At 39.5% G+C, this 17,629-nt stretch overlaps 1 protein-coding gene across 8 annotated transcripts in view; it reads right to left on the reverse strand.

Annotated features, from left to right (window-relative positions):
• Nucleotides 1-2,814: 2,814 nt before the first annotated feature.
• EBF1 (EBF transcription factor 1) overlaps nt 2,815-17,629 on the reverse strand; it is a 284,251-nt gene continuing 269,436 nt past the window's right edge. For 4 of the 8 annotated variants that reach the window (XM_075056932.1, XM_075056931.1, XM_075056930.1 and 1 more), the window contains exons 14-16: nt 16,015-16,194; nt 11,539-11,733; nt 2,815-5,989 (exon numbers count right to left, since the gene is read on the reverse strand). In XM_075056932.1, coding sequence (XP_074913033.1) covers nt 5,958-5,989; nt 11,539-11,733; nt 16,015-16,194 — 407 coding nt within the window. In that variant the 3' untranslated portion in view covers nt 2,815-5,957. The other 4 variants (XM_075056936.1, XM_075056935.1, XM_075056934.1 and 1 more) reach the window with 1 other exon arrangement.

Below are 17,629 nucleotides of genomic sequence, written 5' to 3' on the forward strand. Positions count from 1 at the left end.
AGCTCTATGTCAGGCTGCTTCACAGCATCTCTGAGATGTGGCCTTATTGTATGCAGCGGACTTTGAATGTTCACTGGTAGGTTTTGCACGTTTTTATTAGTACGATGGCAATGAAGTGTGTTTGTGAAGGGAGAAGGAAAGGAGCGAGAAGAAAGTGATGCTTCTGTAATGTTGCTGTGAATGGAGCTAAGCAAGTAAATGGTCACAGCTCTGAGATGATGAGATGAACGGTCCTCACGGACTCCCCATCTCCCTGTCAGAGATATGCACCCAGGCCTAAGCAAGAAAAGTACAGAATGAAATGGAATTGGAAAAAAAAGCCACTGGCATTCTCCACGAAAAGGAGGGCAACTCTCTTAAATATGACACTAAAAGAGCTTGGCTTCCTTAGCACAGCAAAGCAAAGACTGTAGCAGCAGCATTTGTTTGCTATATATTTAACAGGAGAGCTAACACAGGTGAGAATGTATTTAAAAGCACGGTGCTGGTGCAGGACAAAACTGTATAATGTTTTCTATGCACTAGAGGGATGGGCTTCAGTGTCAACCTCCCTAAAAGGGTAATGAGGGCAAATAAACTAAGATGCAGTGGATGCATTTTTGAAAAAGCTTGGGCAATGTGGCATTTGCTAAATCAAAAATTTCTGTCCTGTGAAACCGGAGGAGTCTGGAGCTGAGTTGGGAGGCCAGGGACGCTGTGGGAGACCTCCAACCCATCTTTAGTACAGCAGCACAATGTGAATATTTACAAGAGGACTGGAGAACAAGGGGCAGTAAACAGGGAGGAGCTGAGGAAATCCAGTGTATAACATGAAATGTGTCTGCAGCTAACCCATGAAATGGCAGAAGGTACATGGGCTGTGATGCTAAGCCACCATGTAAATGATTACATGGAGTAGCTGTGGCAAGACCCTATGGACACAGCTTCTAAAGGGAATAAGCAGACACACAGACAAGGCCTGGAAACTAACAGTGAAGGTAGCTCATTTTGCTGAGGTTTCTTTAAAATAAATAAAAAATTAGAAGCATGCCCATACAAAAATACAACCAATCCCACAGCCAGATGCAAACTGTTCAGTCAAAATGACTACTACAATTGCTGAAAAGTTAAAGAAGCCACCAGTTTAGAGGGCAGCACTAACCCATGCCGTTATACACCTCACCCTAAGCCCCCATGCCTACACGTTCTCTGTGTGATGACAGAAGACATCCTCCCTTTAAGGGTATGACCCATCACGGATTATGTGTCCCACTGCAGCCATACCTGAATGTGCACCCTGCAACTGGTCCACACACAGTTTGGGTTTTGGAGGGTTTTCTTCTGGCATCAAAAAGCAATTCATCGTCTGTTACAGTACTGTCACCCAGGCGATCTCAGTTTGGATTTTCAGATGAACATCACTGGGGCTGACTAGCAGATTCTTCTTCAGCATCCGTCTGAACTAGAAGCCTGATGGTTCATGCTATCTTATGCCCCTCAAATGCCCCCCCCCCCTTTTTTTTAAAATATGCCTGAAATGAAATTTCAGACAAAAGCATTCTCATTGGATCCAAAAGGCTGAAGCAGAGCTCTGGATCTGCTGCACCTGGAACAGGTTGCCTAATATTACATCCTGAATGTAATCTGTAAGACTGCTTTTCAGCTACATGTAATCCAACATTTTTCTAGTGAGCTGGGCACTCATAGAGCCCTCAGCTGCAGTGAGAGCTGCCAATATTCACACCATTTGAAAGAGAACCAGGAGAATTATCTCAGACAGAAGAAACAGATATCTTGTGCTGACAGAATAAACACATTTGGGGTCTGACTCTGCCAACAGCTCTCTTTTCTCTAACAACTACTGGAGTGGATCTGCTAACATTTAAGAGATATCCAACACTTTGCATTGCAAGAACCTACTTCCAGCTGCTTATGTTTTTAGTAAATTTAATTTTTAAGGTAAATTTTAATTTAATTTAAACTGCAACCCCAACATCCCTATTCCTACCTTGGAAACGCTTGGAGCCTTGCATTATGTGTGCTGTTTAAAGGGTTTTGATTGTCCCCATACAGGTCTTCTGTATGACAGCCACTCTTCATGCCCAGTTAAGTGCCATTATGCCAACCTTCCACATGCCAGAGGTAAAGCTCCTTATGGTCCTCTCCTGCCAGAGGAGTACAGAATGAAATGAAAATGCCTAGAACCAATTTAGTAGCTGATGGTTTTGTCATTTACAAAGGGTAGCAGAATGGAAACACTTTATAGGAGCCTCCTTTGTGGTCAAGTCAAGGAGCTAGTTACAGCTCAGCACACTTTGATGCAGTTCTTGGAGCTGGCCTTGAGCAGATCACTTAAGACCTACCTGGTTCTGTAAGTGTTGCCATTAATTTAAATATACCAAGACGAAAACTTAAATCTCCCTGGGTCTCTAGCACTGGATCCAATATGCCTTTGTCTTGCACTTTATGATCACCGTGTTTAGAGAGACAGCTCTTTGCAACTGGGTACGTAAAGCTGGATATGCTCCCTCAATCCGCTAGAAAAATACGTTGGCCTTTCAGGCAATCAATAGACTAAAACAATGGAAATAATGAGAATAATGATAACAGGATGAACATTCAGCATTATGGGTGAGGATCCTTTGAAATCCATTAGTGACAGAGTAAGAGGAGTTTCAGTGCACCAGCATTTGCCATGTTTCACTGTATAATTCCATACATTTCTGCTTCTCCTTTAATTTCCAAAAGACAATTCGGTAGCCTCTGGCTTCTATATTTTATTTTTTCTCATCTACTAGCTAGCAGAAGCAGAAAAATAAACACACAACTAGGAGCTGTATTCACAGACAGGAAGTAACTTTAATTAAATATTGTGAAAGTTGAAAAGTTTTTACAGCTTGAATTTCTGCAAAAAAATTATAACAATCTCTACAGTAGTTAGTTTCTCTAACAATAGAACTGTACAGTGTGTGTGTCTATTCAAAAAGATTTAGATAAGAAGGTGAAAGGTTAGTAGTTTCAGAGATGACTTCATTTTAGCTGCATCCTAGTACAACTGTGAGGAAATAGGCATACTTTATGCAATCCAGTCATTGTGAAGCTTCACCTTGTTAAAACTGAAATCTGAATGTTTCCACTTAAAGCCATATTCTGTAAACAGCTGCATCTTTTACTTTGTAAAAGATAAGGGTGGTGCGGGGGAGATTTTTATAAATTGCCATTCATCAGATCACTATACATAGCTGCAACAAAACAAAATTGTGCACATTGTCAAAGGATCTTTGGACACTGGCGTAGAAGACTACAGACATCGATGGCTAACACTGGTGTCAAAATCGCTATGACTTTGAGTGGAGCTCTACAAGAGTAATTGATGGTGTCACTGGACAAAATATGGCTTTAAATTTGATTATATTGTCGTGCTGTTGCTTACTATGTGAATTAGAATAATCGCTTGGAATACAGAGAAGCAATAAATTGATGTCTCTCACATTTTCCAGTTTTCTCTTCTTTTATTTTCTCACCATGAAAAAAAAAAAAATCCTGTTTTCTTCCCTTCCCCCCAAAGATCACACTGTGACATTCTAGTGAAAACCATTGCAAAATTCATACAGGAAGCATGCACAGTTGCAGCATCGTTGTAAATGATTTCTTGCTCGACTAGAAAAAAGTTATATTGTTTTAAGGTAACAAAACAGTTCTTTTGTGCTTTTCAATTCCTTTTTTTTTTTCTTAGAATGTTAGTGATGATTGACAGTTCTGGTGCACAGTACAATGTACAAGTGAAATGAATATGATTTGCATTGTTAAGGCATCCAATCTGCTGGTTTATATTTATGTGAAAGACAGAGAAATATACAAGCAGACTTAAGAAAGAAAGTATTTTCATTGAGTTCTATGAAGTTTCTCCCCATATTTAATGCACAAAAATGCGTCACTCCAAAGAGGAGAAATCCCATGCATATTAATAGAGTAAAACAGCATTAGTTTTTGTTAAGCCTCAAAAGCAAAGGATACATTTTTTTTAAAATCTACATAACTAAATGCTACAAGAATAATATGCTACTTTTTGCCATATATTGGAAAAAACTTCTTAACTTACAAATAATACAAAAATAGACAATGGCTTTTGGGTGGAAATTAAAAAAAATGGAAGCATGGTTTTAAACAATTCTAAAAAAAAACTATAAATGAAATGTTTTAAAATCACATTTAAACAGCTAATACAACGGTGAATGACCAAACAAATCAGCACTTTTCACATAGCAAACATACACAATAAAATAAACTTGGTAGGGGAAAAAAAGCAATGTACAAATTCCAAAGATAAATACATTATTTATATGGATATTTTACAAAATCCCCTTTAAAACAAACAAACAAAAAACAGAAACAAAAAGCTTTTTTTTTCTTTAATTAATTTTGCAAGTATGTGCAAGCTAAAGGTAGTGAGCTCTTTTTGCAAAATATGCAGTAAAATTCTTTTTTTGTGATATTGAAAAACTGTCTTAAGACATTAAAATGTATAAATAGAACAACAACTTTGGCAAAAAATCACAAAAAATCTACAGTATTTATAACTACATACAAAACACAACAGCAAAGAAAAAATATCAGGTAATGCATCTTCAGAGCTTTGCTGCCTCTTTGACTAATAGTTTTTAAGAACACTTCCCAGATAATGATAGCAAAATTTTTGTAAAACAGAAGCTATGGTTTTGATTTGAAACCTTCCTAACAGCCCCACCCCCCGCCCCCCAAACTCATGTTTCCATTTACTATTCAAAAGCAGTTACCTGTTGCTTAATATATTATGATACAAACTGAGAGGGTCGACCGATACAGGAACAATCCTGGTGGGAGGCTGATGAAAACGTGTGCTTTTAGATTGTGAGGATGCAGAACCGCAGACGAGTCTGTTCACGTTCTGCCCCCGAAAAACGAACAGGTCAAGGGGCGAGGGGCTGCGCTGAAAACACCCCACGCCTGACGGCCGCAGTCCGCGTCACGAGAGGGCTGTGCAAAACCCAAATGGCGTTTTACGCACGGCCCAGGTGACACTAAACTTCAGGAAGGCCACTCGTTTGGAAAGAGTCTGATATATAATAAGCTAAAGAGAGAGCCACGCTCATCTACTTCTGTAGTTTGAGCATTACATCTAGAGGCACTGGATTTTCAGTTCAAGAGGAAATGTGTTTGCCATTTGCATCTTTACCTTCCCTTTCACCAAATTTTCTTGTTGCATTATTTACACAATTATTTAGCCTGATATTAAAGACAGAGGTTATTAATCCCACCCCTCATCCCGCCCTCATCATCCAAAAATACCAGCTTTCTAGGGAGTGATATCTATTTAATTAGAACATTAAAAATGCATCATATTAGCAAGTCACCACAGGATAAGCAACCTATATGAGCCGACCCTTCATTAAATGGCCATAATTCTTCTATGAGAAACTAACTGGCACTTCTATTCTGTCCCATACAGACTTGTATGTAAATGACACCACTTCATTTTTCTTTACACAGCTTTAAAAAAAATCATAAATTAAAAATGTGGAGTTTCATCTCTAGTGTCCCTTGTGTAATTGTATGATTTATAAAAGACAAATGGTGTTGAGTTAAATCAAGCCTTAAAAAAACACAAAAAAAAGAAGGAAATAAAAGCAAGCCCCCACCCCCGCAAAAAAAAAAAAAAAGTGGATTTTTTTATCAACATACAATAAATATATCTCCCAGGTATTTGGGATGGACAACTTGAATCAACACCTTGCAATTGTAGATTGTTAATTTCAGTATTTGCAAGGATGGTGATTTTTGTTTTGTTTAAAAATCCGCAGTTATTGTAAGATTCTTCTTTATTTCTTTTTTATTTTTAAAAAGGCCTGAGTAAAAAGTTCCACTCTGGGACTTGTATCAGATTCTCTCTGAAGCAGAATTCAACCTCTTCATTAATAAAATTCTTCAAGGCAATTCTTTCACATGGGGGGAACAATCATGCCAGATATAGCTGTCAGGAGGAAAGGGGAGGGGGGAGAGAGAAAGGGGGGGGGGAGTTACTTTTGTGCATTATCAAGCAACTTTTAAAATCCTCAGAGCTTTTAAACATTTACTAGCAATGTACTCAGCTGTACTGTGAATTAAATTGATATGTATCATCCAGTAGAGACAACTATGCACACAGTAATCACGGGAAACCTCATTCTGATCAGAAAGTGCAAGTGATGCTGAAAATAGTCATTTCCTTGCAGAAAAAGTGCACTTCCCCTGGTATCAGAATCGAACCCCAACTTAATTTTCTGATTTTAGTTTCAAAATTTCAAAATGCTCAGGAGGCTTAAACTTGACCCAGCCATTGCCACACATTCTATTACTCTTTTAAAAGCAAAGCAGATACTTGCTCCACGTGTGGGAAAATGGCTGGAGTCCCACAGGGCACCAACACTACCGACCTGGTCGGGTGTTCATTGCATCAGGCACACTAACAGTGGTTCGTTCTCCTCTGCCAGTTTTCTCTTACGAGTTCAGTGTTCAACCCTGGGACTTCTTATGTATGTATTTCCAGGTGCTCGGAAAAGGACTTAAACTCTCAAATCCAATTTTCAAATTGAAATATGTCCTTAACTGGTGGTTTAGCAGATCGGCATCTCATGGTTTTACTACACTTATGGCAGACATCACCCGCTACATCAAGTGAGTTGCATATTAACGTTCATTTAGAACGTCTTCTCTTTTGTTGGCTAAGTTCAAACATCAGTATTTCTTTATTACACTTCCTAAGCTCATTTTCTATGAAACCACCACTTCTTTTAAAGAGCAGACATCCATTAAAAGTCAACAGGTACAGACTTCCACCTAGCTTGACCTCCAGCTTGGTCTCCCTCTATTTACCGGGGACTCTATGCAGATCAGACATACCAAGTGTCCAAGTGATATACTGTGAGCAAGCACATCATTACAGGAGGTAGTCATGTAAGTTTATGATGAAAACTGTAACAACAATGCATCTTTAAAATACCAGTTGTACGGTTATTTGCCAAAAGGTAGAAAACAGATTTGCCTTCAGGTTGGCGGCACTTCATGGGCACATTATTTAAATGCTAGAACTGCCTGCCATCTCAGACATCTGGACATGTAATTTCTTAAGGAAGAACTCAACCCTGTGACTGGTGCTGATTCATTGTGCTTTAATTACAGCTGCAATTATTTGATAAGAACAGAGCCAAAGTAAAAGACTCACAGATTTGGGGTTGGAGGGGGAGAGGAGGGAAATGTTTTCTCCACAAACACCACCATATGTGCAAGAATTACAAGTCTAATCAGCAAGGGGAGAACAGCTCGAGTAAACTGCACTGATTAAATGAAATAAAATGAGAGGAGAAGGCGAGAATGCAAAACACATCCACATGTTTGCAACAGACCATCCTCAGAGGTGACATGTTGCAACTATACAGCAGCATTTCAATTCTTGGAATTTATCATTCAGCAATGGTTTTATGTGGAATCACCGAACTGATTGTTTCCGCTCCACATAAGGGCTCTTCAAGGAGCTGAGAATGAGGATAAAAGGGATAGAGAGGTGAGTTAAGTTGCTTTAAGCCCTACAGGAAGACACTCAAGTGAGTAGCATAGAGGACACCACTGTGTCTTAGACGTTCCTTGCTGAGCTATTTCATCTCATGGGCCTTTTTGGCTCCACCATGGAGATAATCTGAGGATGCACTTTCATATTATCTCCATAGCTATGCTGTCTCCTTCATCTCAAATCATAGGATGAATTTGATATTGCCTTTTTTTTGGAATCCTTCCTGATTTAATCAACACTGGGTGAAACAACAGCAGCTTTGTTTAAAAAAATTCTCAAAGGGTTTTATTTCAGCAGTGTCTCAAATGAGTTCTGAATTCTCACAATTGGGCTGTCCCCTTCGTACATGTGACTGAAAATGAAGCAAACCGAAGCCAAGCAATGCTCTCACTGTTGCGGTTTCTCCCTGCTCTGCTCTTGGGATCCTTATATATGGGCCAGGGTACAGACCCTGAACCACAGACCTCTATGGCGTCAATAAAATAGGCATTGACAGTGATGGATACAGTCAACCAGACTGTAATTCTGCTGTGGCAGCCCTACAAGGCAGCCACCTGCAACTAAGGGTGAAAGTGTGATTTTCCCTATCTGAATATATGAAAGACTCACGTGGGCATGGATCTGAGACACAGGTTTTGACCCAGTTCTCCTTCTAGCTCATTGTATTACATCAAGCAATTTGATTTGTTTCTGTTTCTTACCTGAGGATAACAATTTTTATCCCTATTAAACTTGGAGATTTCTGGATGGCAGCTGTTTAGCAGAATATAGGGGTGGGACCGCAGTGCTTGGACGTCAGTGCCATACATTACAGCACAGAGAAGAGCAATATTGACAACAGTGCTCCCTCCTTTACTGCTCACATAAGGAAGGAGTTGAGCAGATGGGAATGGGTAGTCTTCCTATATGTGATGAGTGCAAGTGAGCCGCGTCAGATGGATAATTAATCCTCTGTGCATAGTACTTCAACCTTTTTTGTCCTTTTCAGCCCTTTCTAAATTTAGTGAAACTTTAAAACAAGATGTTGTTTTGCTTCAGAAAAATTACCTATACCTCAGAAAATGTCAAAATATTATGCCAACAAAAAATTTTCAAGCTAAAATGTTCATCAGAACCACATCAATTTCACCACAAAGTGGTCAAGAATCATCTCTCTCGGGACAGCCCAGCTGTCTACCCTGGGTAAGAGCCCAAACAAAGGTGACATAATTGCAACTCCTCCCTTCATGGCTTAGACATTACCCTGTAGTTACATATCAGCCATGAACATTTTGCCATTGGAAACAAATGGTACAGATGCAGATCTTAGCTCATTTTTCCAAAGCATTATTGTTTTTGAAGAGCTCTGAAATTCTGAATTAAATTGCAAGGCAAATGGCAAATGATATCTTTTCTGCTTAAAAGCTTTGATATTTCCATTCTTTCCAAGTCTTCATTTATATCGCTGTACTTTTATTCTGTAAGTGCTACATCTAGTCATGCAAATTCTCTCAGCTGTAGCGTGTTATTGATCCTGAAAACAGAGATATCAGTGGGAAACGGTGTAGCTATGAGATCACACCACCTCCAAAAAGGGAGGGCAAAGAGTAGGAAAACTCCCACCAATGGGCATTATTTCTTCTATCATATACTAATTTGTATTTGCTGCTAGCGAATTACAGAAATAATGTATTTTGAGTTTTACAAAATTGCATGGCAAAGAGAACAACAGATAAGACTAGCTGTTGTTTTAGTGAGTTCTGCTGATATCTGAGCTACATAAGGAAAGCTTGATTGCTTTCTGATGTATCCAGAAGCCCAGGAGAGATAAGACAGCCTCCTTACACATGGTTGTTTATTTAAGCAATAAGGCACAACAGGCAGTGCATTTCTGAGTGATTATTACAAGCCTCAGGTGGTGTCAGAAGGCATGGGACTAAGGGCTCTGTGTCTTTAACTCACCAAGAAGTTCAGTGATGACCTAGAAATGAACCATCTTTTGGTGTCTCATTCCTATTAGGAAAACAGAATTGCTAAATAAAAATTAGGGGAAACACTCAGATCTGTGTGGTTTCTGGGCATTACAGATGTGGATGTGACATAATGAGGAGGCAATCAGCAAGCCCCAGTTATGTCCGGTGCTCTCAGCTCATTCCATAATTGCTTTTCATAACCAAGTGTGTGGAATCAGAGAATTCCATGTCTTGTGAAAGGAAAAACAGTGCTTGAAAAAGCTCCCTTCTGTTACTCGCTTTTTCTCACTACCCAGAACAGCAAGTCGGGACAAGGTGAAGAGAAGAAAAAAAACCATTACCATGTGCAAAAGCTTCTAGCAGTCAACTCTTGGATCCTTTCCTATTTTTTTAATTCAGAGGTGAAACATTTTTATCTGTTGCCTTTAAAATTTGTAGCATGTTAGCAGTGCCAAATTTTTAAAAATGCGCAAAAATTAATCTCCTAAACACCTCAGATCATCTGAAAATTTTGTTGTGTTTTATTCCTGATGCAGTATGTATTTATAACAAAGTCCTGACCAAAGGTACCCAACGTAGGAAATGCGTTCCTAGTATTTTCACAACTTCTGTGTGTGTGTGTATATCTGCAAGGATTCCTCCTTCCTATTCACCAGTGTAAAACGCACTGAGGACAATGCTTTCCTTCAGTCACAATAGATCCCAGCTTTTATGAATGAATTCCTTCCACTCTGCCTGCATATAGATTTTTTTGGCTCTTAATGGTGCTATCAGCGTTATGCCCGCAAGCCTGGTGTTTCTCTTCCTAGAGGCTGTAGAGTGACATGTGGAGTCTGTGGAACTATCCTCCCCCCGCTCTGCGCAGCTCCTTCTGAACACGGCTTTAAAAATGACGGATTTTATTCCCTGCTCAATGCTCTTTGGATAATTTGCACAGGCACGTGGAAAGGAAAACAGACCTCAGGTCTGGGGGAAGCACAATGCATGCTGCAAAATCTTTCCCACCTCTGGCAGAGTTGGAGGCAGCTGGCTGCATCTGCTTATAGAAACTCCTCGGTCTAAGCGAGCATGAAAATGTCTCTCTCAGCACTCCAATGCATAGGGAGGTAATTACACAGGAAGGTTTAGGCACAGTGTTGTAAAACAGGCCCAACCAAACAATGAAATAGGCAGTGCTGGTCTTTGCGGCATCCTCAGTCTGACAAGCTTTTGTCTGTCACTCCCTCGGCTTAGCATCAACGTTTCAAAACGTATTTAGGTGCTGATGCTGGAATACTTTGTAATGAGAGGGGAAGGGATGCAGAAAAGGAGCAGCCACTTGATACCAAGAGTTGAAGAGGCTTTCAAAAAGGCCCTGCGCCATTTATGGAATCAATTGGCACAGACATACATTAATCAGTGGAAACTAATGTTTGCTCTGGTACGAGTTAAACGGGAAAATGCTGCTGTTAGTTTGTAATGTGTCTTCTATTTATGAACAGCAAAGGTTTGTGCCAAGCTCTGTAACGGTCTATTTGCTCTCAGTAGGATTTCTGCACAAGTGTACTATGACAAAGGAAAAAAGGAAGGGAAGATTGAGTGACGTACTTCAGGAGAAGGCCAGCCCCTGGAGAGACCCTGCAGTGGAGTACTTGCTAGAGTCCACAAAAGACTGGTCTGATAAAGGACGACAACAGGGAATAAGAGAGGAAAGAAAGAAAAAGGATGGTATTAGTAAGCTGAAATATTACTCGTTTTTATCATAACAGTAGGTCTGTGCTTTAAAAGACATAGCCTCTCAATTCAGCAGTATTAGTCGAGTCAGAGATAGTGTGGTTGCCAAACACCTGCATGGTACTAGGTGGGCTGGTGGTGGAGTCCAGTTACTCTTTACGGGAGGAAACTTTAGGACAGAGACCACCAGGGATCCCCCATCGTCTTCTATCCCCTTTGACAACTCAGTGTCGCTTAGAGCCTTGCAAGGCTCTAGGAGCTCACGGGTTTGAGAGCAGCCATCTACGCTCCAGACTTGGTTTCACCTACCTTGCAGGCTATTGCCATTGGTGCTGGTGCAGGTGGGAGGAGGAGAAGTTTGCGGTCTCACAACAGGCGCAAAAGCACTCTTCTGTTTCACCGCTGAGACCATGTTGGCTGGTGAGAAGGAGAAAATCCCAGAGGAACTGCTACAGTTTGAGGGGAGGCTAGTGGAGGAGGCCATTGTCGGACTTGATGGCACAACTAGAGAAAAAAAAAGACCCCCCAAAAGGCATTCCTTAGTATTAGTAACCAGCAGGCTGCAGAAACAAGAGAATTCTGCTTCTTGGATGCACTGGGTCTAATTTCAAATGGCCAAGGCCTTTACTGCAGTTAGATTTCTGTTTGTTCGCAGAGCATGATCAGTCACTACAGGAAACCCACTTGTTTTGTTTGCTTTGCAGTGTTCAGGAGCAGTAATTCTAGGAGCTCTTAAACACACCCTTAATTCTCTGTCAATGCAACTCTTTACTCTTACAACAACTTTGTCCTGCCATCCTTTTTCAAACTTTTCTAGCGATTGGCATTAGCCACTGCCCCGGTCCGAATGTGTAATGTTTTTGTGTAGGTGGGTAAGAGGGAATCCAGACTGTGTAGGTAACTCAGGGCTTACAAAACTGAGGGGCAAGGAGAGTGGTTAAAGTACAAATCCAGATCTGGAATTTTTAACTTGGAAAAGTTTGAGTTTTTAACTGGTTTCCAAAACCAGCATTTTGGGCCGTGCTTTCCTTGTAGCAAAATGGCTCCAGAAAGACCTATGGGGTTTCAAGCAAACTTGCAGAAGGTAGAGAGGTCCTAGTGGTGATCCAGTCAGCCTGCTTGTCAAAAGTCAGCAAAAATGGTTGGGTTTCTTTCCTCTCTCAAACCCTGCAAGAACTAGGGTTTAAAAGGACTTATTCTGAAAGCTGTGAATATATATTGTCCTGGGATAGAGTTAATTTTCTTCTTAGTGGCTGGTACAGTGTGTTGTGGATTTAGTGTGAGAATAATGTTGATAACACACTGATGTTTTAGTTGTCGCTAAGTAGCGCTTATCCTAAGTTAAGGATTTTTCAGTTTCCCATGCTCTGCCAGCAAGCAAGTGCACAAGAAGCTGGGAGGGAGCATGGCCAGGACAGCTGACCCGAACTAGCCAAAGGGGTATTCCATACCATAGAATGACATGCTCAGTATATAAACTGGGGGGAGTTGACCAAGATGGATGGATCACTGCTTGGGCATCGGTCAGCGGGTAGTGAGCAATTACATTGTGCATCACTTGTCTTTTCTTGGGTTTTATCTCTTTTTAAAAAAATTTTATGTTACTCCTTTTCATTACAATTATTGTTATTATAATATTTTATTATTATTATTAGTGTTAGTATTACATTTTATTTTAGTTATTAAATCGTTCTTATCTCAACCCACAAGTTTTACTTTTTTTTTCCAATTCTCCTCCCCATCACACTGGGAGGGGGAGAGTGAGTGAGCAGTTGCGTGGTGCCTAGTTGCTGGTTGGTCTGAAACCATGACATATATATATGTGTGTGCGTGTGTATATATACCTCTATACACACATATATATATACATGGAGGCTGTCCAGCATGAAGCAACCAGTGAGATGGCTGGTCTGACAGGTTTTTACTCCTTTGGTCTCCTGGCACTAGTGTTTTCGGTATCTGTCGTACAAAAAATGAGTGGATAACTGACAGAAATCATGCTTTTCTTTTATCTCCCATTGGAAGAAACCACGAAACCTTTCTCACAATGGCCTGAGATGCTTTCCATGTCATAACTACTAGTACCAAGTCAGTCTCCAGCTTCCCTGTATCCATCAGCTTTGGGAAAGTCTTTACTGTTGGGACTTCCCAGGAATTCTCAGTGACATGAAAAACAGTCATATTTCTCACATGACCATTTTATTTATGCACAGGAATGGAGCTGGTATTTCATATCTCACCCGAGATAGAGAATTTTGAAAATGAAAATCTGTTTTATAATGGTCAAGACAAATAATTCTCCCAGAGGATCTATGACCACCATCTGAATACAGTCAATACAACATTCTCATTCAGAGCCATCGACTGGAGTCTCAGCTGGAATAGCTAAGCGACCAAGCCATTCTGCTACACATGAAATGAAGATCTGGCTTCAACTACAAGACTGAAGAAAATGAGAGTCTTCAGTTTTTCTAAATAAGTGTAGACATAAGGCTTCCTTTTTTTAGGGACTAAGCTGATTGTCCAAAATGCAAACCTGCTATACAGGAGGTTCAGGTTTTAAACACATATATCCTTAAACTGTTATTTTACTATATAGTGGGATAAATATCTTTGGTTCATGTATTTATCACTGAGGTTTTAAGTGAATTTGTTTTCATGAACACAAAGCCAACTAATTCTATATTCAGACAGCATTGCCAGTTTCCTCTCTTATCCAACAAAAAAAAAGGGGAAGGACCAATAGTAAGATCCTATACTTTCATTCTTCGTCTTGTTTAGAAACTGCTTATATACATGAGGGGGCTATGAATAATTACATATTATAGAGTAAAATTCCTATCATCTGGGCTTTGAATTATTATTTTATTTGCATTTATGTAGATAAAAATCACCCTATTTAAGTTCTTATTTGAGAATCTGATATCATATTTGTTAACACTGAGGAAATCAATTAATGGAAATTAACTGTTCAAAGTTTCACAGTCTGACAGATACAATCTTAGTCTGAAGTCACTCTATGTCTGGAAGTACTTGCTAAGGGAGAGCAATCAAAGCACCTAAATTGAATTGCTACTATACAGCAATTAGTTTATTGATTTAATTAAGAATGCCACCTTTTAATTTTCAGGTCATGATTGAAGCATTTTCTGATTCAATGGATTAGGCATTAGCAGAATGACAGAACTACCAAGAAAACCTCCCAAAATATAACAAGAATAGAGATCCAGGGCTGGGAAGTGAAGTGTTATTCTAAAGAGGACTTCGTTCATAAATATGAAATAATACACTGCTAGAGTATTTTAAATGCATTACTGGCATCTGCTTCCAAAAAGAAATGTCTCATCAATCATGTTATATTATGAATTCAGAGTGCGCAGATTCTATGACAGTAAATTCAACTTAATAAGTAAGGTACTTTGTAACATTACATGTTACATTATTATTAGAGTACAAAAATAATAACTGGTTAGCAATTCCCAGGTTATAAGTACTAGTAATGTGGGTAAATATTTTCTTCTAAATTTGCAGCAGCTAAGAAGCCTTGGAGGTAATTTTTAAAATCAAGGTTACTATCCCTTTTTTAATTCTGAACTCTGGCAATGCAATTCAAAATAATTGATTACTGCTGTTACACCACTAAACTTAAGATTTGCTGCTTAAACCTTGGTATGTCCAGCAGTCTGTTTATCCTGTCCATGCTAGGGTCTCAGCCTATAAACCTATTTACATGACAAGACCTTCCGGCCTGATTCTGCTTTCTACAGATGTCAGTGGAATCCTTTTTTGCCACATGAGTAATGTCAGCAGAATTGGGCAGGTCCTATTCATTTAATTTTCTCTCTGAGCTGTGAGAGCGGCTGCAGAAGAGGTTCATAGGCCTCTACCAATAGAAATGTATTTATATTTAAACAGGTTACTAAACCTTTAATATCAAAATGCAGAAAGTTAGTCCTACACATAAATATTTCCGCAGCTGGCACTGTAGACCGTAAGCTCTTTACACTTTGTATGACTTACATCTTTGGGGCATTCACTGTACGGACACTAAAACACAAACTCTAAGAGCCATTGTCACATTTCACTGACTAATACTAAGCTCTCAGTGAATTCAATGTAATACCTACTTACAAAGCAAATGGAGTATAAGCAATCAAGATTAGGCCCAATAGTAATTCATAATTTCTATAAAGGTTATGAACATATTATTTGCTCAGAGGTCTTGGAAACATCATCATGCAGCTTATGGAAATGTCAGCCTTATTACAGTAAACTTTTCTGCCCTTCATATCTTACAGCTGGAAAAAACTACTCTTCCTGCAGCAAATATCCTTAGCTTCATTTCATACCCACTGCAACAAAAAGTTGTGTACTGACAACTGACTTTTGATCCACTCCAACGGACATTGTCACTTATGCCCTCCCTGCTTTCTAGCAATGTTGAGGACAGCGTTTTTTATTTACAGAGTACAAGGTAAGTTATGAAACTATCAGCCCAAATCACAAGAGGCATTATTCTTTTTAAGCTCTTATGAGACTCCCTAAATAAATAAATAACAACAACAACAACAACAACAACAACAACAACAACAATAATAATAATACAGAGAAGAGCACTGCTGGCAACACTAATGTCTCCAAAGGTCAGTGCCTTGGAGAGGAGAGAAAGCACCAAGCTCTGTTTCAAGTGCTCAAAATAGAAACGAGATATTGAGTATCACAGAAAAGTCACCATCTCCTTCTAATGAAAATGTGCAAAACACAGAAAAGCCATATAATACTCACTGGCATAGGGAGAATTGGCAGCAGATCCATTCAGGAAGGTTGGAGAACCGCCTAAATTTGACATTCCAGCATTCCCATAGCCATTCATGCTTGTTGTGACAGAGTTATAATTTGTCTGCTGAGGGGTGGTGCTTGGCACATAGCCATGAGGTGACACGCTGCTTGAGTTGCGAGTAAAACCTTTTGTGGGGAGGGAATACATTTAGAAATTGGTGTTAGCCTGAGAACAGTCTCTTACACAAACAGCTACAAGCCAGTAACTCTGGGCTACCTAGTCCAGGCATGGTGTGCTCGGGGAGGGCCAGGACTGACCACCACTACCACCAGGTAACCCAAATTGTGAACCCTCGCTGCCCAGGTCATGACTGATGGGAGCACAAAGGGGGAGGAGGGATGCAACAGCCTTCGCAGCTCCTCAGGCAACCCATGCCCTCAAGCAAAGATTACCATTGGGTATTACAGGAACACTCACTCTAACAGAGCTGTTTGTAGGAAATGGAATAAACATGACCTACATTTTCAAAGTGAGGAGTACATACTGACTTAAGGTATGTTAAAAGCATCTGATTTCTGTTAACTCTCTTCTGATGTCACTCTCATTTAAGGCATCTCAAATTAGATGCTCACTGCACACTTCAGAAAATGTAGGCTATATTTCTCAAAGTAGTGGGATATCCTTAGTCTTTTTGCCCTGGTGCGATCATTACATTGGCAGAAAATGACTATCAAATTTGGCACCAAGTTAAAATTTAAATCTCTACCTAATTCTGGAAATGACGTTTGGGGAAACTCATATCCAAACATCCAATAAGAAGATTTGTTTCTAGAAGCACAGAAATACAAAACACATCTTCAGTCCGAGAAGAAAAAAATGCCAACTTTTCTTCTTACCACACAGTACATCGATAAAATATTTTAATCTAAAAATCATTACTATTTTTTTAGTGTAATGCAAAATAATTTTGTCTGCCCTTCTAGAAAACAGCCGCATTCTAATACTTTCTCATTAAAGTGGATTTTTAAGTTGGATAATAAACGGAGCTGAGCCAAGGAGAGGGGAAAATGCAAAGGGTTTTTACAAAAAAGTTCATCACTTTTTTTTTTTCATTTTTAACTGTAGGAATTGAAACAATATTGATTTTATACAAAGTGAAAAACACTTTATTTTAAAGATCAGAGAAGCTCTGAAAGTGTCTTTGTAAATATTTCTTTTTTTTTCTGGTTTCAAAATTTAGAGAAATCTCAAACTCTGAAAAAAATCAGTGCCAATATTATGTCTCTTGCAAAACCAAACCAAACAGACAAATATCCAAGGGATGCTTTTGTGTTATGAAGAAATGCGACATAGGCCCCAGACTGAGAGATCATCCTTGCTTAGGAAAATATATAAGCCAGTACTTAACATTAAGTACATGCTCAAGCCCATAGAAATCCTTTTAAAATTAGTGGGATTTAAACACAAATACAAGTGTTATCCTGAGCAGAAGGAAAAGCTATTTAGCTATATGCAGAAGTGGTTTTCCCAAATTGGGGCAAAAGTCACTAAAGCAAGGCCCATCCCATGACACTATTGTGTCATGCAAAGGTTGTGCTTGTGTGTGGGCTGGTGTCTGTC

Source organism: Buteo buteo, chromosome 24, assembly GCF_964188355.1.
Source record: "Buteo buteo chromosome 24, bButBut1.hap1.1, whole genome shotgun sequence".
NCBI classification, from domain to species: Eukaryota; Metazoa; Chordata; class Aves; order Accipitriformes; family Accipitridae; genus Buteo; species Buteo buteo.